Below are 26,843 nucleotides of genomic sequence, written 5' to 3'. Positions count from 1 at the left end.
TGGGGCTTGCAAGAAATGACGGAATCAAGGGAACAGTGTGTTCCGGGGGGACAGGGGAGGAAAGAAGTGGGGTTGGAAGAGATTGTCGAGATAATCTCCCATGAATCAGATGATGAGGATTTTAAATTGAATGCATGGCTGACAGGGAGCAAGAACAGGGAAGGGAGGCTAGCAAGAAAGTAATTAAGACTGGAGGTTGTAATGGCATGTACAAGGGTTTCAGGTGCAAAAAGGCAGAGGTAGTGGTGCAGATGGCAATGCTATAGACGTGGAAGTAAGCGGCCTTTGCAGTGGAGGGAACATGGTGTCTGAAACAAAGCTTAGGGTTGAACAGGATGACATGGCTGCAAATGGTCTGGTTGAGCCCAAGGCAGTGGCCAGGAAAGGAGGATGGAATCAATGGCAAGGGATGCAATGTTTGTGGCAAACAATGGCTTTGGTCGTCCTGAAGTTGAACTGGAAAAAGTTGTGACTCATCAAAGACTGAATGTCAAACAAGCACAGGGTCAATGGAGTTAATGGATAAGTAGGTGTCATTAGTATAAATATGGAAGCTGATCCCCATGGTTGAAGATTGACATGCTGCCACTCGATGACACAATGAGGAAAAGGAGAAAGCCAAAAATAGATCTGTAGGGTACGCTGAAGGTGACCCGGAAGGGGGGGGCGGGGGGGGGGGGGAAGGAAGGGAAAAGAGGCTAGAAGAGGAGCACATGCAGATAGAAGACAGAAAAAGTGAGCATATGCAGTGACAAAAAGAAGCAAGCACACTCAAAAAAGACAGATGAGGAGTGAGTATCTAGAAAAACAAGGCAGCAGAGATGTGAGGATATAGAGAAAGACAAAAGGAGCAAGAGTGCACAGCAAGAAAACAGAAGGGAGCAAGTGCAGAAAGACAGATGAGTGAGCATGTACAGAGAAAGACAGAGGAGGTAATGACTATGTACAAAGAGAATAGAAAATAATTATGAACTAGAAAGAGAAAATCAGAGAGTGAAAAATAACAGTATTATCAAAACCATCTTCAAGGATAAACATTACACCATACAGATTTGGATGCAAACATCTAATGGAGGTGTTCAAGATGATTATAGGCATTGATAGGGTAGAGATAAACTATTTCCTATGGGGGGGGGGGGGGTCCAGAACAAGGGGGCAGAACCTTAAAATTAGAGCTAGGCCATTCAGGGGTGATGTCAGGAATCACTTCTTTACAACACAAAGGGTGATGGAAATCTGGAACTCTCTCCCCTAAAAAGCTGTTGAGACTTGGGATCAATTGAAAATTTCAAAACTGAGAATGATAGATTTTTGTTAGGTAAAGGCATTAAGAGATATGGTAAATGGAGTTAAGATACAGATCAGCCATGATCTAATTGAATGGCCTGAATAGCCTACTCCTGTTCCTAACTCAGAATGGTTACGGAGATATCTGCACCTAGGACTAAATTCCATCACAAGTGGCATAATGGGCAACTTTTTTTTAAAGAAAAAGAGCATGATTTTGTGCAATTGTAGAAAAAAGTAACCACTGTATTGGTTAAAATGCAGAGCTGGCATTCATTTCAAAATTCAAATTTCAAAGTGCCCTGGCCAATATCTATCCCTCATTAAAAGGAAACAAATTATCTGGTCATTATCACACTGCTGTTTGTGGGAGCTTGCTGTGCACAAATTGGCTGCCGCACTTCCTACATTACAACAGTAAATGCACTTCATTAGGACTATCAAATCCTATCAACTGAGCATGCGTATGCTGGGGCGAGGAGGGAGGATAGTGGCTTTCAGTATGCACCGTCGTCCAGCTGGGTGGGACTGCACTCGCCGGATTTCATTCTTATCTATCTAATCGTAACCAGACAATCACCTGCAATGGCTTCTCTTCCCGCTCTTGCATTGTTACCTCTGGTGTTCCCCAAGGATCTATCCTTGGCCCCCTCCTATTTCTCATCTACATGTTGCCCCTTGGCGACATCATCCGAAAACACAGCGTCAGTTTCCACATGTACGCCGACGACACCCAGCTCCATCTCACTACCTCTTCTCTCGACCCCTCCACGGTGTCTAAATTGTCAGACTGCTAGTCCAACATCCAGTTCTAGATGAGCAAAAATTTTCTCCAATTAAATATTGGGAAGACCGAAGTCATTGCTTTCGGCCTCCGCCACAAACTCCGTTCCCTAGCCACTGACTCCATCCCTTTCCCTAACATCTGCTGGAGGCTGAACCACACTGTTCGCAACCTTGGTGTCATATTTGACCCTGAAATGAGCTTCCAACCACATATCCGCAGCATAATAAAGACCGCCTACTTCCACCTCCGTAACATCGCCCATCTCTGCCCTTGCCTCAGCTCAACCGTTGCTGAAACCCTCGTCCATGCCTTTGTTACCTCTAGACTTGACTAGTCCAACGCACTCCTGGCTGGCCTCCCACATTCCACCCGACGTAAACTTGAGGTCATCCAAAACTCGGCTGCCATGTCCTAACTCGCACCAAGTCCTGTTCGCCCATCACCCCTGTGCTCGCTGACCTACATTGGCTCCCGGTTAAGCAGCGCCTCGATTTCAAAATTCTCATTCTTGTTTTCAAATGCCTCCATGGCCTCACCCCTTCCTATCTCTGTAATCTCCTTCAGCCCACAACACCACCCTCACCCCCCCCACTCCCAGATATCTGCGCTCCTCTAATTCTGCCCTCTTGAGCATCCCTGATTATAAATCGCTCAACCTTTGTGGCCGTGCCTTCTGTTGCCTAGGCCCTAAGCTCTGGAATTCCCTGCCTAAACCTGTCCGCCTCGCTACCTATCTTTCCTCCTTTATGACGCTCCTTAAAACCTACCTCTTTGACCAAGCTTTTGGTCATCTGCCCTAATTTATCCTTATGTGGATTGGTGTCAAATTTTGTGTCTTAAAATACACCTGTGCAGCACCTTGGGACATTTTACTACGTTAAAGGCGCTATATAAATACAAGTTGTTGTCGTTTCATACACATACAATATGGAAAAAGTATGCTGCTCTTTGACCGCTGAAGCCTTTTTTTCAAACTCATTCCAGCCTGATGGGATGAAAGTTATCTGCATCTAAAAGGCTCCTTGTGAAATGAGTTAGAGTAGTCTCAACTAGAGGACAAAACTTTCCCAAATTCAGCACTAAACTGGCAATCTCACACAGGCCACAGAATAAATAGTGTGTAAAAATGGGAAGTGCTTTACTGAGGTATGCTGTTAGGCCAGAAAAAAAGCTTTACTCAGAATCTAACTGTGCTATATCTGACCCAACAGTGTTTGATGCTCAAATAAGGTGCCCAAAATAGAAAATGTGCTGTTTCCCCAGCACCAATAACCCTCGCACCTAATGAGCACAAAACACAAAGCACAAAAATATAAAATGGGAAAATTATACCAATCACAAACAAATTAATTGTTAATTACCTGGTTACCATTCCATACAAAGAGAATGGCTCCATCTGTAATGCCCAGGCTGTGCAGAGAGGTGTGGTCCTCTGGGTTGAGAAAGGAGGAAACTGCAATCAGTACTTATCTTGGAATGTGATTAAAACTAATTAACCACCACATGGTGATAGAGCAGCAATAGCGGGAATTATTTTCTGTGTTTATCAACGTTGCTGCAAAGGCAACCACTGAAATTACAGTTTTTGCCACACAATTTTATTTTGCTCATCAGGAATGCTGAATAAAATGTTAAGAAGTTTATAATGTATTTTTAATTTCCCTAAACTATAGTGTTTACAAAAGCCCTTACATGGCTACAGTTCCACTCGTGAGATGCCATTACTATTCAGGACCCGCGCCACTAACCGCTTTATTGGTCTTTCATTTGATCATGCCACCACTGCCATGCTACACTGAAAATGATTGATAATTAGGAAAGGCATTTTTAGCCCACAGAGAAGTGGAAAAATGGTAACGGGTCTTCGCTAAAGGAATTAATTACAACTCAAAAGCACTGGATAAAAGTCTGGCTAGGAATGGTTTGAAAATTATAAGAGTACATATAGCTAGAGATGATCAAATGGTCAAAGTTGTGATGTTGGGACCATGGAAATGCCATGCTGTGGAAAGCAACTACAGGTTGAGCGTCCAAAATTCGGAGTTCTGGAATCCGTAACGATTGGTGGCAGGGTCGTCCGGAATCCGTAAAATGCTCCGGAATCTGGACACCCTGTCAAACCGCAACCTGGGCCCAGGCATTTCCGGACTCAGAACGTGTTTCTGATGTCCGAAGTCCGGAAACGCCTGAGCCCAGGTTGCGATATTTCTGGACTTCGGACATCAGAAACATGTGCCGAGTCCGGAAAAACACGAAAACCGGCTCGGCCTCGGTCCAGAGGTTGCCGGATTCAGGACGCTCAACCTGTACCCATTAAATGCAGATTTATAGGATTGGATGAATATTCTGGAGTTTCACTTGATTATCATGTAAAATAAAGAAACATTCTTTTTGCAAAACTTTCCCAAGGTCATTAAATAAATCTGGTAGGGTCCATGACAAGATGGATTACACATGGCCTGTTGATTATATGAGCCAGATAGAGCCAAAAATCCTTTTCTTTTTCCAAGTTTTCCTACTGTTAACACCAAAGGCAGGCTGCTTGGAAAGCATGCCGTAACAACAGCGGAGACAACTCCCAAAAACTGCTTTTACACTTGTTATTCCTTACCATCAAAGGTCTCGTAAAGGTGAAGACCGACTGGCAATTGCTTGGCAACACTGATCACCATATCGCCCTTCCAGAATTCCAACAGCTGCAATGAGAAATACTTTGTTACATTATGTACTTGATATGTGACATTAGTTGTCGTCTGTTGTAATTATATACAGATCGGTCTGCTTTTTAACAAGACTGATTGCTGTAACAACTGGCACTGCTAAACCTCTGAAAAGGAAGACTAGAGCATTCCATGACTGAATGAATGGGCAAGACACGTGTTCCCAGGTTCCTGCCAAAGTCACTATAAAATCAGAGGCTAAGAGAAGGGGGAAGGAGAAGGCGGAAGAGAGGCAGAAAGAAGAAAAATTTGCATTTATACAGCGCCTTTCACAACCTCAGGATGTTTCAAAGCACTTCACAGCCAATGAAATACTTTTTGAAGTGTCGTCACTTTTGTAATGTAGGAAACAGGCAGCCAATTTGTGCACAGCAAGCTCCCACAAACAGCAATGAGATAATGACCAGAATCTATTTTTAGTATATGCTGGTTGAGAGATAAATACTGGCCTGGATGAAAGAACTCATCCAGAGCTACAAATGCAATGTTATGTAATGTGCTATTAATAATAACAAAATGCTTATTAAAAATCACAGCATTTTGAGGTACAAATAATCTTGTATGCTTTTGCATCATCGCAGAAGAGTTATTCCAATGTTGTCACTAGGATTTCAATAAAGTGTAAAATGGAGGGTGTATGAAAATTTGATACTATCTCCACTTCAAATATGAAAAAACAGCACAATTATTAATTTTGTTCTTCTAAACTTGGTGTCAGGAGTGAGGAGTTTGGCCCATAAAATAGTAATAGATCCATTATTGGTAATGGGGGGGGGGGGGGGGGGGTTAGGGAAAGAGAGGGGAGCGGAAGGGAAGGAGAGGAGAGAGGGGATGAAAGAGGAGAGGAGGTAATAAAGAGAGGAGAGGGGATAAGAGAGAGAGGGATGAAAGTGGAGCGTAGAGAGGAATGAAAGAAGTGACGAGTGGGAGGAGAGGGGATGAGAAAGGAGAGAGAAGGAAAGAGGTGAGGAAAGAGAAGAGGTGAACAGAGAAAATGAAAGAGGAAAGCAAGAGAAGGATAGAGGAGGGACGGAAGGAGGAGAGGAAAGCAAATAGAGGAGCGGTTTGGGAGAAGGGAGAGGGGATGAAAAAGGAGGAGGAAGGAAAGAGAGGGGAAAGGGAGATTTGTGCAAAGGCCAAATCTGCCCTGAGAGCTTAATTAAACTAATTAGTCTAATGGGCTGACCCCATAAAATGGCACAGACGCTTAATGCATTCCAGGTCAACTTGGGTCAGACAGGCAGCTGTTGCAGACACAGAATTTGCTGGGATTTTATAATTGGGGTTTATGTTTCATTCATAGTCTGAACCCACTGCACTCTCCCAACAGTCAAAGCAACATGCATCACAAGTTTCAGGAGCTGAGCAAGGGCCAATCGGTGAATATTTTTTTCCACAAAGAGCAGTTTCCAGTCTCATACAACTCTTCAAAAGATCAGTGAAGCCTCTCCAACCACCCAACTGGTCTACGCAGCCTCTCCCAGTCACCCCGCTCTAGTCTTTCTGACCTCCACACGCCCACTCTGCTTAGAATTTGGCCTCCATTCTGCTCTGTCTCTTATCCGAATTAGGAACATAGGAACAGGAGTAGGCCATTGAGCCCCTCAAGCCTGTTCCGCCATTCAATGAGATCATGGCTGATCTGCGATTCAACTCCAAATACCCACCTTTGCCCCATATCCCCCAATACCTTTGGTTAATAAAAATGTATCAGACTCAGATTTAAAATTAACAACTGGCCGAGCATCAATTGCCGTTTGCGGAAGAGTTTTCCAAACTTCTACCACCCTGTGTGTGTAGAAGTGTTTCCTAATTTCACTCCTGAAAGGTCTGGCTCTAATTTTAAGACTATGTCCCCTAGTCTTAGGCTCCCTAACCAGCAGAAATAGTTTCTATCGACCTTATCAGTTCCCCTTAATATCTTGAAAACTTCGATCAAATCACCCCTTAACCTTCTAAATTTCAGGGAATACAACCCTAATTAATGTAATCTCTCCTCGTAATTTAACCCCTGGAGTCCAGGTGTCATTCTGGTAAACCTACGCTGCGCTCTCTCCAAGGACAATATATCCTTCCTAAGGTGTGGTACCCAGAACTGCTCACAGTACTCCAGGGTTTTGTATAGCTGTAGCATAACTTCTACCCCCTTTGTATTCTAGTCCTCTAAAGGCCAGCATTCCATTAGCCTTTTTGATTATTTTCTGTACCTGTCATGACATTTAATGATCTATGTACCTGGAGCCCCAAGTCTCTTTGGACCTCCACTGTTTTAAGCTTTTCGCCATTTAGAAAGTACCCGGTTCTATCCTTTTTAGGTTCAAAGTGGACGACCTCACATTTGCCTACATTGAAATCCATTTACCACAGTTTTGCCCATTCACTTAATCTATTAATATCTCTTTTTAATTTTATGCTTTCATCTACACTGCCTACAATGCCGCCTATCTTTGTGTCATCGGCAAATTTGGATATGTGGCTTTCTATCCCGCCATCTATGTCGTTAATAAACAAGTTGAATAGTTGAGACCCCAACACAGATCCCTTTGAGACACCACTAGTCACACCCTGACAATTAGAGTACCTGCCCATTATTCCTACTCTGTCTCCTGCCGCTCAGCCAATTTCCTAACCAGGTCAATAATTTGCCTTCAATTCCATGGGCTTCCACCTTAGTTAACAGTCTCTTATGCAGAGCTTTATCAAATGCCTTCTGGAAGTCCACTACTTTAGTCGCCTCATCAAAAAATTCAATCAGGTTTGTCAGGCATGACTTACCTTTTACAAATCCATGCTGGCTCTCTTTGATCAACTGAAAAATTGAGGTGTCCAGCTACCCTATCCTTAATTATACACTCTAGCAATTTCCCGATAACAGATGTTAGGGCTAACTGGTCTATAATTCCCTGGTTTCCCTCTCTCGCCTTACTTAAATATAGCAGTGACATGCACAATTTTCCAATCTAAAGGAACGGCTCCTGAATCGAGAGAACTTTGCAAGATTATAGTTAGGGCATCTGCAATGTGCTCACCCACTTCCTTTAAAATTCTGGGATGGAAACCATCTGGTCCTGGGGATTTCTCACTCTTTAGCGCCATTATTTTCTTCCTCACTGTTATTTTGCTTACGTTAATTTTGTTGAGTCCCTGCCCGATTCAATATTAGTTTCCTTGGGACTTCCTCTACTGTAAATACTATCGCAAAGTAATTATTCAACATGTCCGCCATTTCCTTATTATCACTGACAGCTGATATCACCATTATCAGTTTTCATGGGTCAACATTGCTCCTGATCACCCTCTTTTCCCTAATAAAATTGTAAAAAATTTGTGCGTTGACTTTGATATCCCTTGCAAGTTTCTTTTCATACTCCCTTTTTGTAGCACTTACTATCCGTTTTGTCACCCTTTGCTGTTCTCTGTATCTTTCCATTCGCCAGGATCTGTGCTATTTTTTGCATTTTTGTATGCTTTTTCTTTTAGTTTTATGTTGTCTCTTACCCTTTAGTTGTCCATGGATTTTTTTTTGGCAAGTAGAGCTCTTGCCTCTTAGCGGTATAAACTGGTTCTGTATTACAAATTCTTTTTTGAACATCTCCCACTGATCTTCTGTCGTTTTACCCATTAACAGATTTGCCCAGTTTATGGTGGATAGTCTCTGTCTCATTGCATTGAAGTCAGCCGTACCTAAATCTAGAATCTTAGTTTGATTTTCTCCCTTTCAAACACTATGTTGAACTTGATCATGTTATGATCGCTATTAGATAAATATTCACACACCGTTAGGCTGTTAACTAAATCTAATATGGCATGCTCCCTTGTTGGTTCTAGGACATATTGTTGCAAAAAACTATCCTGAACAAACTCAAGAAATTCACTAACTTTGATATGTGCTAGTCTGCTTATTCCATTCTGTATGAAAGTTAAAATTCCTCATTAAAAATCCCCCACTCTGCCTTTGCTACATGCTTGTCTAATCTCTACATTTATACAATCTAATACTTCACAGCTGCTACCATGGGGCCTATACACAACTCCCACTACAGTCTTAAATGTTTCCTATTTCTTAATTCCACCCATAAAGTAGCCACTGCCTGTACCATTTTCCTCATCTTTCCTGTAGACCTTATAACCTGGTGTAGTTAGTTACCAGTCCTGACTGTCTTGCAACCATGTCTCAGTAGTGGGAAAGAATGATTTCTTTCCCACTACTTCAATTTCTGCCTTTGCCCTGCTCTCTCTTTCAGCCATCTAATTCTCTTTAAAGTCTCTCCTGACCTTCCCACTGATCTTTGCAGTCTCTCCCAGCTATTGGGCTGCTTCTTGTGGCATTTCCAGCCATCCTGTTGGCCTTTGTGGCATCTCCCAGTCTCCTTAGTTAAATTTTACGTCCACTTCTCCTACGTAAAATGATTTAATTATTTCTCTGCTCCTTAATTTTTTCCTTCCAGCCCACTACCTCCCTCTGCCTCTGGCCCCTACTTAAATTATTGATTTATTTTCTTATCCACTACATTCTTCCATACCACTCCCTGCAGTTCTATTGCTTAAATTTTAATACCTCCTGCAACCCACCCTGCTCCTTATATAATAAACTTATTTTGCAGCCTTACTGCTTATCATGTCTCTGCTACTCACTCTCACCTTTATACAGTTTCTATTGGCTGGTAGAACTAAAGGTGTGGAGAATCTACAACTCGTACCAGATTTCAGAACAGCAAACTTCACTAAAATGGCAGACGATTTGGAATGGGTAAATTGGCCAAACCTACTGGGTGGTGATGAGACCGATGTAGAACAGAAATGGAAAATTTTTTAAGAACAAGATAAATATGTACCCAAAGTCAAAAGATGGGAGTGTGGTAAGAAAAAGCCATGGGGGCTGACTGGTTATGTACAAAGACAAATAAGATATAAACAAAAATGTTTCTATAAATTAAAGGCAACTAATACTCAACTAAACAGAGTTGAGTATAAGGAACAGCTAAAGAAAATAAAAGCTGCTATTAGATCAGCTAAAGGGCTAATGGAAAAGAGGATCGTAGACAATTGTGGAAGTAATGGGAAAAGCTTTTTCAGTTATGTGACGTACGGTCAAAGACTGCATTGGGCCATTGATGGATGATCAAGGACAGGTTACAAAGGACTCACTGGGTATGGCAGAAATATTAAATGAATACTTTGCATCGGTCTTCACGCCTGAAGACGATGCTCGACTATTAGAATGGAATGATTTTAAAAATAAAACTAGTGATATTAAAATAGATGAACATATTGTTTTACATAGAATTAAGAACTCGAAAATAGATAGTAGTATGATATCCACTCAAGGGTCCTCAGGGAGATGGAACATGTGCTGTGGGAAGATAGGCTTAAAGAGTTAGGTCTCTATACTTTAGAGAAGCACAGACTTAGGGGTAATCTGATTGAGGTTTAAAAGAGAATGAAGGGAATAGACTGTGTTCCTGTTGAAAGTTTGTTCCAATTAAATACATTAGGGAGGACCAGGGCTCACAATTTTAAGTTGTACAAGGCCAGATCTAGGTTAGATGTCAGGAGGTGGTTCTTTGCCCAGAGAATAGTGGACCTCTGGAACAGGCTGTCGTCCCGTGTGGTGGACGGCAATTCGCTGAATTCCTTCAAGCGAGAACTGGACCGGTTTCTAGCTGGGGTGGATATCACGTCTTACAAAAAGATAGGTAACTGCAGGGAATTCAGGGTCAGAGTGATCTCCTGGACTATGTTTGATCACTTAGATAGTCAGAGAAGAATTTCCCAGATTATTTTGCGCAAATTGGCTTGGGTTTTTATCTGGTCTTTTGCCTCTCTCAGGAGATCCCATGGTTTTAAGTGGGGTGGAGAGTGTATACATTGTGATACACAAGGTATTACAATTGTGGGGGACAGGCTGGATGGACCAGAAGGTCTTTACTTGTCTGTTGTTGTTCATATGTTTATATGTTTTCCAGACCATATTCAATATTCATATTAACATATTTAGCACTCTCACCTATGAGTCAGAAGGTTGTGGGTTCAAGTCCCAATGTAGGGATTTGACCACAAAATCTAGGCTGACACTCCACTGCAGTACTGAGGAAATGCTGCACTGTCGGAGGTGCCGCCTTTCAGATGAGACGTTAAACCAAGACTCCGTCTATCCTCTCTAGTGGACGTAAAAGTTCCCATGGCACAATTTTGAAGAGCAGAGGAGTTCTCCCCAGTGTCCTGGCCAATATTTATCCCTAAACCAACAACAGATTATCTGGTCTTTATCACATTGCTTGTGTGGGACCTTGCTGTACGTAAACTGGCTGCCGTGTTTCCTACGTTACAACAGTGACTACACTTCAAAAAGTACTTAATTGGCTGTAAAGTACTTTGGGCCATTCTGAGGGAATGAAAGACAATAGATAAATGCAAATTTTTCTTGCATATCACTATAATCTATATGTAAATTACGTTTCCTTCTACTCACTACGAGCAATGCTACAGGTGATCCACTGGTTATTGTAATAAATCTCCACAAAATCAATCTGCGATAATAATCTGACTCCTTCCACCCCCACACGCCAACCTGCTTCAGTGGGGTTATTACTTCTGTGTACATTTGTGAGTTCAAAGGCAATGTTTCTTTTTCTTTTTTTTAAACCCTAGTGTCTCCATTAAGCACCCTCAGTTTAGTTACATATACTGGATTGTGCAGTAAAGGTCCTTCTAAAATGCTGTAGTCTAACCTTCACAGTGTTCTGGGGGTTTGAAAGTTTGCTCGGCACTATTGTTATGGCACTGGTGTAAAACTTCTGCAAGTGCTGTTTGAAATAAAAGGGTCAACTACTTCACAAAAATAGTGTGCAGAAATTTTACACAACTGTGTTAAACAGTGCCCTAGAAGTAGCGTTCAACAGAATTTCAACTCCTTGAAGAACTCGGTTTCATCCCTTCCTAATTAAAAAAATATATACTTCAATGTTATTAACCAGAGGATTTAAGATAATTGGCAAAAAATTCCGGGGGAGGGAGGAGAAGGAGATAAGGAGACATTTTTTTACGCAGCGAGTCGTTAGGTTGCCTGAAAGGGTGGTGGAAGCAGATTCAATCTAACTTTCAAAAGGGGTACAGGAAACTTTGGTTTATCCGGAGGTTAATTGTCCGGAATGCTCGATCCACCGGCAAAAATCAGGAGCCGTTTAGGTTTTTTTTTCTTCTCGTGGCTTTTTTTTCCCCAACAGTCAGGCTTTGCAAAGTCTCTCTGAAGCTGTTGCTAAGCTACAGAGACGCTTCCAAGGTACGGCCGACTGTTTAGAAGTTGTTGCTAAGCAACAGTGTTTGTTGCCAGATACGGAGCTGGTTTGTCCGGCAGTTTTGATGGAACGGCAACAGCTCGGTCCTGTCAGTGCCGGATATCACAAAGTTTCCTGTATATACTTGAAAAGAAAAAATTTGCAGGGCTATGGGGAAAGAGCTGGGGACTAGGACAAATTGGATAGCTCTTTCAAAGAGCCAGCACAGACACGATGGGCTGGATGGCCTCCTTCTCTGCTGTATGATTCCATGTGCAATTATGCTAAGCAGTGACCCATAACAAATAGATTATAGTAAATCACTGGCATTAACCAATGTTCTGCACTTACCTGGAAAATAGCCTGCCTGAGATCACCAACCGTTTTCCTCCTATCTATGGTTATTGTCAACACACTGTCCTTCTGGGAGGAAGCTGGGTGTAGGGCACCATTATCAAACTTATACTCAGGACCCAGATGGAGATGAACTTCAATGTTATTGGCTGCAGAATCAAACTCTGCCCTGGATTTGAAATGGTATAAATAAAAACTTCCATCAGTTTTTTTTCAATGGAAGTGGTAAGAGGAATAGTTTTGCATTGTAAATCATTTCCTCTCAGACTTGCTTTAAAGCAGATTGAATTCATTTTATGCAAGGACTACATGACCTGCGTCAGATCCAAAGTTCCAGAGTTGAATGATCACGTTTAAACACACAACATAATAGACATGTTAGGAAAATTAAAGTCCATGGGATTAAAGGGACAGTGGCCACATAGATACAAAATTGGTTAAGGGAAAAAAAGCAGACAGTAGTGGCAAACTATTGTTTTTCAGACTGGAGTGAAGTATACAGTGGTGTTCCCCAGGGGTTGGTATTAGGGCCATTGCTCTTTTTGATATATATTAATGACCTGGACTTGGGTATATAGGGCATAATTTCAAAGTTTGCAGATGACACAAAACTCGGAAATGTAGTAAACAATGAGGAGGATAGAAACAGACTTCATGAGGACATAGACAGACTGGTGAAATGGGCAGACACATGGCAGATAAAATTTAATGCAGAGAAGTGTGAAGTGATACATTTTGGTAGTAAGACTAAGGAGGCAATATAAACAAAATGGCACAATTTTAAAGGGGATGCAGGAACAGAGAGATCTGGGGAGTGTATGTATACAAATCTTTGACAGTGACAGGACAAATGGAGATGGCAGTTAAAAAGCAAGAGATCCTTGGCTTCATTAATAGAGAATAGACTACATAAGCAAGGAAGTTATGTTAAACCTTTATAAAACACTGGTTAGGTCTCAGCTGGGCAGCACACTTTAGGAAGGATGTACCAAGAATGAGGGCTTTCAGTTATGTGGAGAGACTGAAGAAGCTGAAGTTGTTCTCCTTAGAGCAGAAAAGGTTAAGAGATTTGCTGGAGGTGTTCAACATCATGAATGTTTTTGATAGAGTAAATAAGCAGAAAGTGTTTCCAGTGGCCGAAGGGTTGGTAACCAGAAGACACAGATTTAAGGTAATTGGCAAAAGAACCAGAGGCGACATGAGGAAATATTTTTTACACAGCAAGTTGTGGTGATCTGGAACACACTGCCTAAAAGGGTGGTGGAAACAAATTCAATAGTAACATTCAAAAGAGAATTGGATAAATTCTTGAAGGGAAAAGAGTTACAGGGCTATGGGGAAAGAGCAGGGGAGTGGGACTAATTGGATAGCTCTACCAAAGAGCCAGCAAAAGGCACGATGGGCCGAATGTCCGTCTTCTGTGCTGTATCATTCTACAATTCTATGAACACAGAGACCTTTATCTCGTCCGTTTTGGATGGAATGCAATTGCTCACACAAAATTCTGTGCTGTAGCATTAATATTCATAACACACTGCTATGCTGTGGAAAACCCAACAGCATGGGGATGTCACAGCTTCTCCTTGCATTAAATTGTGTCTAACTTGTGCTTTCCAGCTATGCTGCTTGTTATTGGCCACCCAGAGATGAGAACAGGCTCAACTGGAAATTCTGAGGGCAGACAACAAATTCCTGTTGATCTACCATGACTTGCTACCAACTGTGTATGGAGTGAAAGCACCTTTTTGAGTTGTGGCAAGTCAATCAGGAATAAACTTTTTAGCTTCCAGTGCTAGAAATTGAAAAATCACTGATTTTATCATCTAAATTACAAAGTGGCTCTAGCTGCACTGCTACCAGCCTCCAAGTTAACTTCAAAATATCTCTATGTACCTAAACTTTTAACAGCCTGAACTGTTAGAATAGATTGAGTTAGTCCTTTTTCTGTTGTGCCATCTGTTAGTCCATCGTCTGAAGCTCTCAATCCATGCTAAAGATTGCAGGTTTAGTACTGTACTTGCAATGCTGTTGCTAGTGGGAGCAGCATCACAACACAGTATTCACCAACACTGTGGCTACGACTCGCATTGTGTTGGGTCACAGAATCATAAGTACACTTGGTTAGTACAGTATTAAACAGTAGTGAGTAGGAGCTAAGCTGCAGTTGGCAGAAATCAAATTCACATCATCGCAAAGCTTTCTACGTGATTTGTTTTTGCCAGTAGAATTTGTATAGGCTTTTTACTCACATTTAATAGCCTCACTCTAAATCCCCAAACAGTGGCACAAATGTCTTGCCTTATTCGCCCGTGTATGTAGTTATCTTTCTTTCATCAAACTTATGCACATTTCCAGATCTCAGTTTTATTGTAGTAACGGAACAATTTTTTCCCACTCAAATATTTTTCCATCGCTCGACATCATGGGGGTGATTTTCTCAATGGGAAGCTTTTGGAGGCGGGACTCCCACTTTTCGGGTTTCATCAACTTCTGGCCAACCCACGCTATTTTCCCTTGATTGACCTTGTTAAGCCTGCCCAGCGGGCTTAGCAGGCCAAATAAGGGAAAGCCAGTTGCAGAGAACGTCAACGTATGACTTTTCAATCTGTCAAAAGCTCCGTGAAGCTGTCAAACAGTGTCATTCTCTGTAGTTTGATGAGGTCTTAACTTCTTTCTTTTAAAGAAATTAGATGGTTGTTGCATCTGAGAATGCAACGGTCATCTGTCATCTCCAACACGGAGGTGCGAGACTCTCCGCATACACACCGACTGAAGCCTGCAGGAAGAAACAAAGGTAAGTACACTTTTACTAACACTTTGCACTTACCTCAGATACTCCTCTCTCCACTCTTGCACCCATCACTTACCTTCACAGCACACTTTTGCACCTCCCCGACCCCCGCAGACCCAGTACTCGCCTCGCTGACCTGGCAGGTTTCGGAGCCTTCGGAAAGCCCGCACTTGAGGGCAAAAAGGGGATAATCCTATTTTCTGCCTGTTAACAGGCAGTTAATAGGCTTTACTCCCTTCCCGCCTCCAAGGAGATGGGACCCGGCGCGGGACAGCTACCCGCCTCCTGGCAAGATGGCATGGAGGTGGATGGGAGGTGGGTTGGGGGCGGGTTGGGCACCCGCCCCCAAATTCTGCCATTTTCCCGGCAGTCCCGCCTCCCCAGGGCTGGCAAAAATCACCCCCCATGACTCACCTGACAATCTTTTTGTTTAAAAAGACAGGGTAACTCCATCCACAATGAAGTAAGCAAGCAGCGAGAAGCTGAAGATGTGAGGCCCCCCCAAAGGGGAAGCAAATATTAGCGGTTGAATTTCTCGTGACATTTAGAAAAATTGTGTAGGGGATTCAGTTTGAGTAAGTTACTGAAATTGACCATATTAAAATAGAAAGCTGCATTCCACTTTAGTAGTTTCTATATATTTTTTAAACAGTAAATTTATGAAGGGATTAGTTTATACTTTATATTAAAGACACGCCATCCTTTTCCTTCAGGTTACATTCTTGATATTGGAGGTCTTCAAAATTATGAAGGTGTTTGATAGGGTAGACATAGAGAAGATGTTTCCACTTGTGGGGAGTCCAAATCTAGGGGCCCTAAATGTAAGATAGTCACTAATAAATCCAGCAAGGAATTCAGGAGAAACATCGTTACCCAGAGAGTGGTTAGAATGTGGAGTAGTTGAGGCGAATAGCATAAATGCATTTAAGGTGAATCCAGACAAACACACGAGGGAGAAAGGAATAGAAGGTTATGCTGATAGGGTTAGATGAAGAGGAGTGGGAGGAGGCTCGTGTGAAGCATAAACACCAGCATAGACCAGTTGGCCGAATGGCCTGTTTCTGTGCTGTATATTCTGTGTAATTCTTAGGATAAGGCAATGGTACCTTACATCTGACCATGTGTTACTAAGGAACCCTTGATCCTGTCACTGAAGGCAAGGCAGAAACTAGAATAAGGAATGGTTAAAGAAACAATTTCCTTATTGGCCAACAATGTTTTGTCAATACTATTGGAAAAAGTATTTAAAAGCATAATGATAGGAAAGGTATACAGAAATCTGTAAATTTTATTTTAAGAACATAAGAAATAGGAGCAGGAGTAGGCCAATCGGCCCCTCGAGCCTGCTCCGCCATTCAATAAGATCATGGCTGATCTGATCCTAACTGCCAATCTACTATCACAGAACCATCTCCTGAATCTAACAGAATTTTAGACACGAAATAGGAGCAGGATCAGGCTACACGGCCCCTGGGCCCGCTCCGCTACCCACAGGGCCATGACCGATCCGAACCTAGACTCATGTCCAAATTCCTGCCCGCTCCCCGTAACCCTTAATTCCCTTTACTTCTAGGAAACTGTCTATTTCTGTTTTAAATTTATGTAATGATGTAGCTTCTACAGCTTTTTGGGGCAGCATATTCCATGGACCTACCACCCTCTGAGTGAAGTAGTTCCTCCTCATCTCAGTTTTGAAAGAGCAGCCCCTTATTCTAAGCCTATGCCCCCTAGTTCTAGTTTCACCCACCATCGGAAACATCCTCCCTGCATCCACCCGATCCAACCCCTTCACAATCTTATATGTTTCAATAAGATCGCCTCTCATTCTTCTGAACTCCAATGAGTAGAGTCCCAATCTACTCAACCTCTCCTCATATGTCCATCCCCTCATCCCCGGGATTAACCGAGTGAACCTTCTTTGTACTGACTCGAGAGCAAGTATGCATTTTCTTAAGTATGGACACCAAAACTGTACGCAGTATTCCAGGTGCGGTCTCACCAATACCTTGTACAACTGAAGCAATACCTCCCTACTTTTATATTCTATCCCCCTAGCAATGAAAGCCAACATTCCATTGGCCTTCTTAATCATTTGCTGCACCTGCATACTAACCTTTTGAGTTTCGTGCACCAGGACCCCCAGATCCCTTTGTACTTCAGTACTTTCCAGTTTCTTGCCATTCAGATAATAACTTGCTCTACAATTTTTCCTGCCAAAGTGCATAACCTCACACTTTCCAGTATTGTATTCCATCTGCCAAATCTCTGCCCACTTACTTAGCCTGTCTATGTCCCCTTGCAGGTTTTTTATGTCCTCCTCACTCACTACTTTCCCTCCCATCTTAGTATCATCTGCAAACTTTGATATGTTACACTCGGTCCCCTCCTCCAAATCATTAATATAGATTGTAAAGAGTTGGGGACCCAGCACTGACCCCTGCGGAACATCACTAGTTACTGATTGCCAGTCTGAGAATGAACCATTTATCCCAACTCTCTGCCTTCTGTTAGATAGCCAACCCTCTATCCATGCCAGAATATTACCCCCAATCCCGTGATTTTTTTTTATCTTAAGCAATAATGTTTTGTGTGGCACCTTGTCAAATGCCTTTTGGAAGTTTAAATACACTACGTCCACTGGTTCCCCTTTATCCACCCTATATGTTACTTCCTCAAAGAACTCCAGCAAATTTGTCAAACATGACTTCCCCTTCATAAAACCATGCTGACTTTGTCCTATTAAATTATGATTATCCAAATGTCCTGTTACTGTCTCCTTAATAATGGACTCCAATATTTTACCTACCACAGATGTTAGGCTAACCGGTCTATAGTTTCCAGCCTTCTGTCTACTGCCCTTTTTAAATAAGGGCGTTACATTAGCAGTTTTCCAGTCTGCCGGGACCTTTGCTGAGTCCAGGGAGTTTTGAAAAATTATTACCAATGCATCCACAATCCCTACTGCCACTTCCCTCAAGACCTTCGGATGTAAGCCATCAGGTCCAGGTGATTTATCCGCCTTGAGTCCCATTATTTTACCGAGTACCACTTCCTTAGTGATTTTGATCGTGTTTAGCTCCTCCCCCCCTTTAGCCCCCTGTTTGTCCAGTGTTGGGATATTCTTAGTGTCTTCTACTGTAAAGACTGATGTAAAATATTCATTCAGTGTTTTTGCCATCTCCATATTTCCCACCATTAATTTCCCGGTCTCATCCTCTAAGGGACCAACATTTACTTTAGCCACCCTTTTTCTTTTTATATAACTATAAAAACTCTTACTATCTGTTTTTATATTTTTTGCTAATTTACTTTCATAATCTAGCTTCCCTTTCTTAATCAATCTTTTTGTTATTTTTTGCTGTCTTTTAAAGTTTTCCCAATCCTCTATCCTCCCACTAGATTTGGCTACCTTATATGCCCTTGTTTTTAGTCGAATACTATCCTTAATTTCTTTACTTAGCCACGGATGGCTGTCTTTTCTTTTACACCCTTTTCTTCTCAGTGGAATATATATTTTTTGGAAGTTGTAATATAACTCCTTAAATGTACACCACTGATCATGTATCGTCTTACCCTTTAATCTATTTTCCCAATCCACTCTACTCAATTCCACTCTCATACCTTCATAGTCTCCTTTATTCAAGCTTAGCACGCTTGTTTGAGATCCAACCTTCTCACCCTCTAATTGAATATGGAATTCAACCATGTTATGGTCACTCATTCCAAGGGGATCCTTTACTAGGACATTTTTAATTAATCCTGTCTCGTTACACAGGACCAGATCTAAGGTTGCTTGCCCCTTGGTCGGTGCAGTTACATACTGCTCAAGAAACCCATCCCTAATACAATGAACTCATCCTCAAGGCAGCCCTGCCCAATTTGATTTGTCCAATTAATATGATAATTAAAATCCCCCATAATTATAGATGCTCCCTTATTACAAGCCTCAACTATTTCCTGATTGATACTCCGTCCAACAGAGTTGCAACTGTTCGGAGGCCTATAGACTACGCCCACTAGTGTTTTTTTCCCCTTATTATTCCTTACCTCCACCCAAACTGTTTCATTATCCTGATCTTTTGACCCAATATCATTTCTCTGTATTACAGTGATTCCTTCCTTTATTAACATAGCCACCCCACCTCCCCTTCCTTCCTGCCTGTCCTTCCTGATCGTTAAATAACCTGGTATGTTTAATTCCCAGGCATCGTCACCCTGCAGCCATGTTTCTGTAATGGCCACAAGATCATACCCATATGTAGTTATTTGTGCCATTAACTCGTCTATTTTGTTACGAATGCTACGTGCATTCAGATAGAGAACTTTCAAATATGTTTTGTGACACTTAGTTCCTGCTTTTGCCCTTTTTATTACTTTACCTTTTACTCCATGGAGTAAAATGGAAATCTGTGTGAAAAATAGATTGAAAGTTTAATTCTCTACAACTAATCGGAACAAATCACAAACATCAGCGCTGTGAAAGGAATTTCAAACTGTTAAATGAATCGGTTGGCAACTTAAAAGATGGCTTTCAATCAATGTGTTTTCCAAAATCTGATCGATAATATTGAGCCAAATATTAAATAGAATGATTTTTTCAGGAAAAAACAACAGCTCCCTCAGTGGCTGAATGAACTTATACGGTGAACAGCTCAGCCAGTTAGACCAGCAAGGTCTCAGATTGTTTCAGTACAGTTTTGACTTTCAGATAAATCAGGAAACTTTAGGTTTAATTGAGAAATCATAAGTTTCTTTTTAAAGTATGTTTCATGCATACTGAATCTAAGAGAAGGGGATTATTTTTGCAAAGAAGTAGGGCGTGCCATGCTTATAGTGAGTGAGGAGGCAGAGTGTTTTTTCTTATGATTTTGTTTGGCTTGAAGACAACTTGTGTTTTATATTTTTGAATATGTTTAACCCAAAATTTGGAATTCATCTTTCAGGGCATAATTATCAGACTTCAACTGGTTAAACCCTAAAATCAGAAGTTTAGTGAACTGAACGACCCAGAAATTTGGGCATGCACATTTTGGGCGTGCGGGGGGCGCAAGGTACTTTCCTGCACCTGAATGGTGAGGCCTGAGACTCCCCGATATTGGGCTATGGGCCTCATTTCAATGGAGCCGGCGAGGCGAAGAGGAGTGCATAATCGGACCATAGCTTGCACCGCAGCAGCCCTCAGTTAAGTGGGTTCGGGATCAGGTCCAGTGGTCAGACTGGGGCTGGGGCACTGCGTAGTCGTATTTCTATATCCAAGGATCATCAAACCCGATTTCTACTGATTATCACCATAAATTTCCAGATTTAAAAATAACCCTGAATTATCCCCTTTCTTCGAGCTGAATGTCAGTTCCCAAAATATGCATGCATCATATTGATGACAACATGTACGAGCATCACAGGGCCTTAGTTCCAAGCAGGAAAAATATATAGCTGCCAGGGGAGGGTGGGATGAAGTGTTCAGTCATGATGTTCTGGTCATTCTGATGTGGGGCAGGTTTGATAGACCAGCTCCTGCCTGTCAATTTCATATGTTCGTAAAAGAAAAGATAAACATGTGTCGAGAAGACAGTGTGATGGAGACATTTCTTCACTACAAAAAGGAAGGGAACCCAGCTAACCCCTCATGTACCTCTCAGTTACTGGTTCATTAGTGGGGTTGCCTTGATATTCAGTAGGGTCTACTTTATGTTTCGTGCATACTGAATCTAAGAGAAGGGGATTATTTTTGTAAAGAAGTGGGGCGTGCCATGCTTATGGTGAGCGAGGAGGCAGAGTGTTTTTTCTTATGATTTTGTTTGGCTTGAAGACAACTTGTGTTTTACATTTTTGAATATGTTTAACCCAAAATTTGGAATTCATCTTTCAGGGCATAATTATCAGGCTTCAACTGGTTAAACCCTAAAATCAGAAGTTTGGTGAACTGAACGACCCAGAAATTTGGGCGTGCATTGGAACGACTGGACCCATTTACCAACTGCTGCTGAGATATGATGGCTGAGCGACTCCATAGCAAAAAACAACTGGTTAGCTACAATTACATCTGAAATTTTACCCCAATAGCCATGGTGGGCCAAAGGCATTCACCGCCACTTGAAAATGGATATAGCTTTGTCTCTAGCTTGATGGTGTCTCATACAACTGGTCCTCTATAACTGTGCTCATTAATAAAGTAGTGGCATTTCTGTTAGTTTTAGTGGTGTTCCAAATAAATACCAAAGTTGAAGACCGATTTTCTCTGAATTTACCCAGGTTTTTTAAGCTCTAATTTCCTCCCTCCCTATCTTATCTCCTTTTTTGATGTCAAAAATAGAACCCGATTAAAAATCCAGGTATTTTCCGATGTTTTAACCATCGGGAGAATTGACTTTAATGACCCTTACAGATACGAGATCCAGGCAGGATCAGAAGTGATCATTGGGACAATATAACTCACGTCTTCTAACAACAAGGGATGGGGAGATGTCCTATGTAGTAGCTACTAAGTTTTTAACCTTTACCTCATCATTAAGGGATAAAAGTTACATCTTAGATTGAGAGAATTTTCTGCTGAGCCTTGCAATTTTTGTTGCTCTAAAATTCTGAAAATTGGACAAAATTAAGCTGCAGACTCAATGCCCCGTGTGATGCCCCAGTCTGAATATTATGAAGCTCACCTTGAAGACAAAACGAGTGAAGCCTATTTCAAAGGAAGTTATAAGACATTACTGTAGTGCTAGGAACTCAGCCAACTGACAGCAATACTCGGCACAGTCACTTCAATTTGTTTAACCCTTTGAGGGCTGCAGTTGCAATTCTACATGGAAATCAAAAAATACATTTTTACATTCCAATATAGTACAAATTACAAGCCATTTGTTTGGTAAATCTGTCTAATTTTACGTAACAACACTCATCAGTAGAAAGGTTGGTTTTGTAGAAGTTTAATGAACTGTTACATTTACTAAGCTTATGGTAAAGGGCGGAGGAGAGTGGTCCGTATCATTGGCTAAAGCTGTAATTTTTAAAAACTAATTTCAGGGGCTTTTAACCACAATTAGATCAAATTATCGATGTGACATTGGTCGGCATCCATGAACATTAACTTGTCTAACCAATAATTTAAATACTTCACTGGAAGGGACTGAAGTGGGTTAGCACACTGTCCTCTCACTTCTGGCACCTGGGTTTGAATCCAGGCTATATAATGGAATTAATATCTTTTCTTCTGCTCCTGTGAAATTTAGGCTTACTCAAAGTGTTCAGTGAATAGAACTGCCCTTAATTCAGTGCTGATTGGCACAGTGAGGTTATGGATCCCTTCCTCACTTTTTATTTTCTTACATTGGTCTTTTCTGCTCTCTCTTGCTGTACAACTCAGTGTTTGCTGTTCCTGAAACGCTCCTTATTGTATATATTGATTTTTGTCATTTGCTTTGTTATTGCTTCTAATGTAAAATGATCAATAAAAAAAACCTTGCATTTCGATTCCAAGCAGTTATCCCTTAGAACACAACTCTCATTCATTCATACCGCCGCAGAAATTACCTTTGCTTTTGCAGATTGGCATCTAGGTTGGCTATCTCTTCCAGCAAGTTGGGAGGTACTTTGTACCTTGAATTTCCTCTGGCTATGGAAACATATAAAAATGGAACAAACTTAATGTTTTATCTGGGGAACAAAAACCTCAATCTCCACAGCTCATATTACATCAGCATGAGCTAACAAAAAACACCAACCATACATTTGGCACTTGGATGGCTACTGCAACTAAGAGCATTCAAGTCTAAAGCACAATTGGAGACGACTTAGCATCTGTGCCAACGCTGCTAAATTAATCCATAACCAATTCCACTGCCTTGTTCTCCCCTATATTCGTAGCTCTGTATCTTTCTCTGTTTCAAATGCTTATCTGCCTTAAAACATGCAATGCTCTCTGCCTCAACTACAATCCCCATGAAGCTGTGTGGGTTTAGTTTTGACTTGCAGAAGAGATGGTAATAAAGCTTTGGGGAAGTTGCCATTTTCTGTATTTTGCCCACTCAATGGTGAATTTGGCAATGTTGGACTGACATTTTGACGCTTGTGACAATCACAGCAGACACGATGCTTGTGCAGTGCCAAATGTCAGAATATCACTCCATTTTTAGTTCAAAGATTAACTGGAAGTATCAGATGCAATATTACATCAATAATTACCTTTAAAGATCATATTCTCCATTAATAGACTGTAGGGTTGTGATCAATCACACACAAGCATGTTAATCAATGAAAATCAGATGTATATTTACAGATATATAGAGAGCTAGCAAGATATCACTAAGGGTTTGACAAGTGCAGAGACCCAGCACCACATTTAAAAGTCTACAATTCAGGCTACTGATAAATCTATATTCTCGCTGCAGAAACACATCCCGCTTAAACTAAGTCCAGGTTGGCAGAGCGAAGGCTCAGGGACCCCCCCAAGTATACAAGCAGTAATGCTGGAGTTTAAACGGCTAAAAAAGTGCAGCGTACCAAAACAGATCATTGTAAGTTTCTCGCTGCCCGTCCAATTTTGCGCTGCAGGATATCTGGAGCCAAGTGGGAGTTCGAGCAACAGCAAGCCCGACTCTCTGGTCGATCATCAACAGTGCAGACCTATCAGGCTTAGATATCTGGTTACCACGTCTGCAAAGGGGGGTTGATTTGTTCCTGAACTTTTAACACCAGGCATGTCAGCTTGGAGCCACCTCAACCCCAAAGAGAAGCTGACCTCCTTCCCCAGCCAGAGGATAGTCACTTGTTGGTCTTTAGATAACTGATAAGCCTGGGTTTGAGCTCTCATTAGGTGGACAGATGTTAGGAGCTCATGAGTGGCATGGCGAGCGGCACACCTCACTATAAACAGCTTAACACTCCCAAAAGAGATCCTCAGGACTGTCCCTGCTAAACCAGGACTTCTTGTTTTCTTAAGTATGACTGGCTGACTAACAAGAGGTCCTGAAGAGACTCTAAAGTCCGACAACCATAATTACCCCCAGTTTAATCCGGCCTTTGATTTACAATATACTGTACCCTGTGCTGGTCGCTGTAGTTGAGATTTTCTATAAAACAGCATGTAGGCACACTCCTTGCCCTGAAACTGCTTCTCAATGTCTTTCTCTTGGATAGGTCGCACTTGGGAATCATCAAAATCAAACCAGTGTACTTCAGGAGCAGGTGTGCTAGACTGTCTTTCTTCTGTCTCGTCAGCATGTGTCGTGCTAGCTTTGGAATTTCCTGTCTGTGCTTTCTTGGCTTTGGATTTGTTGGGCTGTTGCCCTGGGAAAGCATGGCCAGTCTGTTTTACAGCAACCCGTGTTCTATCTGCCTTTAGCAGAAACACATCAGGATGACTCTCCAGAAACTGAAATGAAAGAGGAAAGATTACAATGGAACCCTAGGACAACCACAGAGCAGCACTAGAATTTAGCAGATGGGCCCAGGACAGGTGGGCTGAGTGACAAGACTGATACTTTTATCCAGATAATTGGGTTTAAGTCAAACCAAGGCACAGGTGATGATCTTTCCTCAATAACAGCTGTTACAAGAGAAGTTACTTCAGATAGTTTCTTTTATTATTGTGTTACTGCATTTGATGCTACTCTTGACCATTTAGAAGAGCAGCATCCTACATCTTAAGTGAGTGGAGTGAATATACAGAAAACTAGACAACTTAAAGGATTCCATGTCACCTCTCTTTCACATTTTGGAACAATTAATAATGCCAATTAAAATCAGTTAGCTCCAATCACCTCCCTCTTGCACATCTATCTGACAGATCTCTACAGGATTGGATCTTGAGAAATAGCACTCCAGGCAGAATTAAATATCTCCACAAAGGCAGTCACAAACACATACTACAGTGCTGCTTTACGCTTACTTTAACGTTAATTTATATATATTGGAACTAACTGTAAATAAAAATATGCTTTCTGACAACACCCAGGTCTACCTCTCCACCACCTCTCTCAACCCCGCCATTGCATCTGTGTTGAGAGAGTTTGTCCCACATCTAGCCACAAATTTCCTCCAGTTAAACATTGGGATTGTCTTCTACACATGCCACAACTGGAAATATATAATCACAAATAATGCCAAGCCATTTTGGGAAAGAGCCTCAACATCACCTACAGACCTTCAACAATGAACTGGTAGATATTGTATTAGACAAGAAAATCACAGGTGTAAACCAATTATTGGCACATTGCTTTGGTACACATATTCTCTGTGCCCGTTTCCTTGGTTGAGCCAATACACTTGCAATTCTTTTATGCCTATTCTAATCACAAGTGCCATCTCCTACCTTTCTTATAGACCCATGTTGCTTGCGGTATCTTTTGTTCCATGCAACACCAACCTTCTCCAGCAATTTCTGGCCCAGCTGGTCCACCAGTATGCCATCGGGTCCCACCTAAATGTGAACAGAGGGGAGAAAGTAGGAAAAGGCCAAATATTACCTCAAAAGTATCATCCATTATTTTAGTACATTATTAGGACTGCAAGTACAGCAGCAGGAAAGTAATCCTAACTGCTCTAGTTACCAGGGCTCCTGCTGGACAAGGTAGGTACAGTGATGCCATCAAGTTGCTGCAGCTCAGGCTCCAGCAGTACATTCACCATGGGTACAGAGCAGGAAGCAGCAATGACATTCTAATTGCTGAAGTTACCAGTTAACGCCTATACAAAGATATTGGCATTTTTGAAGCACCAAACATCTACTACTAGAGCAAATTGTCGCACAATGTACATTTTGTACAGTAAAAGATCATGGGAGATTAACTAGTAAAAACATTTTTAAAAGGAATGAGAAAGCCATTCAACCAATCAAGCTCACTCCTTCCACAGACTTTGCACAATCAGCTCTATTGTGTACTCTACCTAATCTATTTAACCTGAAGAAAATTGCAGAGGGGTCACGTACAACAACTTACATTTATATGGCGCCTTTAACGTAATAAAAGATCCCAAGATACTTCACAGGAGCATCATCAAACAAAATTTGACATTTTATTTTAGAACCCAACTGTTTTCACATGGCCATGTCTTGGACCATTATATTAACAGGTCCACTAATTAAGAGGTGCATAGTGCAGCAAGCTGTGTATGACTGCGATACGTGGAAGGATATCCATATCTAACAATACCTGGACTAGAATAGCTCTCAGGATTTCGAGGGGATCCCCCAATTCCAGCAGGTTGTCTACATTCGTTGGCTTTTTTGTTGAGTTGATCACCACTGTCTCTTCATCCTGAAAAGGCTACGTTACACACAAACAAACACATTTTAACTGGCCTTAATATGAACTACAGGAAATTAATAGAAGTGAGTGTATCAAAAGAAATGGGTGAGGAACTTGCAGACAGATTAGTTATAATTTTCCAAAGCTCTCTAGATTCAGAAATTATGCCTTTGGATTGAAAAAATTCAAATGCCAGTCTATTATTTAAGAAGGGAGGGAGAGAGAAAACAAGTAACTACCAACCTGTCAGTTTAACATCAGTTGTGGGGAAGTTAATGGAATCTATCAGAGACAGCGTGACTGAGCACTTGGACAAGTATGAACTAATCAAAGAAAGTCAGCATGCATTGGCGAAGGGTAGGTCATGTCTGACTAGTCCAGTTG

General features: G+C 41.6%; 1 protein-coding gene across 1 annotated transcript in view; it reads right to left on the bottom strand.

Annotated features, from left to right (window-relative positions):
* usp40 (ubiquitin specific peptidase 40) overlaps positions 1 to 26,843 on the bottom strand; it is a 142,391-nt gene that overhangs the window by 61,559 nt on the left and 53,989 nt on the right. The window contains exons 9-15 of the mRNA XM_085984190.1: positions 26,364 to 26,477; positions 25,523 to 25,630; positions 24,253 to 24,583; positions 22,744 to 22,825; positions 12,423 to 12,594; positions 4,686 to 4,770; positions 3,436 to 3,506 (exon numbers count right to left, since the gene is read on the bottom strand). Of these exons, the coding sequence (XP_085840316.1) occupies positions 3,436 to 3,506; positions 4,686 to 4,770; positions 12,423 to 12,594; positions 22,744 to 22,825; positions 24,253 to 24,583; positions 25,523 to 25,630; positions 26,364 to 26,477 (963 nt within the window). The remainder of the gene's footprint in view (positions 1 to 3,435; positions 3,507 to 4,685; positions 4,771 to 12,422; positions 12,595 to 22,743; positions 22,826 to 24,252; positions 24,584 to 25,522; positions 25,631 to 26,363; positions 26,478 to 26,843) is intronic.

Source organism: Somniosus microcephalus, chromosome 4, assembly GCF_052327205.1.
Source record: "Somniosus microcephalus isolate GS21.2 chromosome 4, FLI_Smic_1.0, whole genome shotgun sequence".
In the NCBI taxonomy this organism is placed as follows: domain Eukaryota; kingdom Metazoa; phylum Chordata; class Chondrichthyes; order Squaliformes; family Somniosidae; genus Somniosus; species Somniosus microcephalus.
The sequence above is the reverse complement of the archived record's forward strand: the minus strand, read 5'-3'. Positions and strand labels throughout refer to the sequence as shown.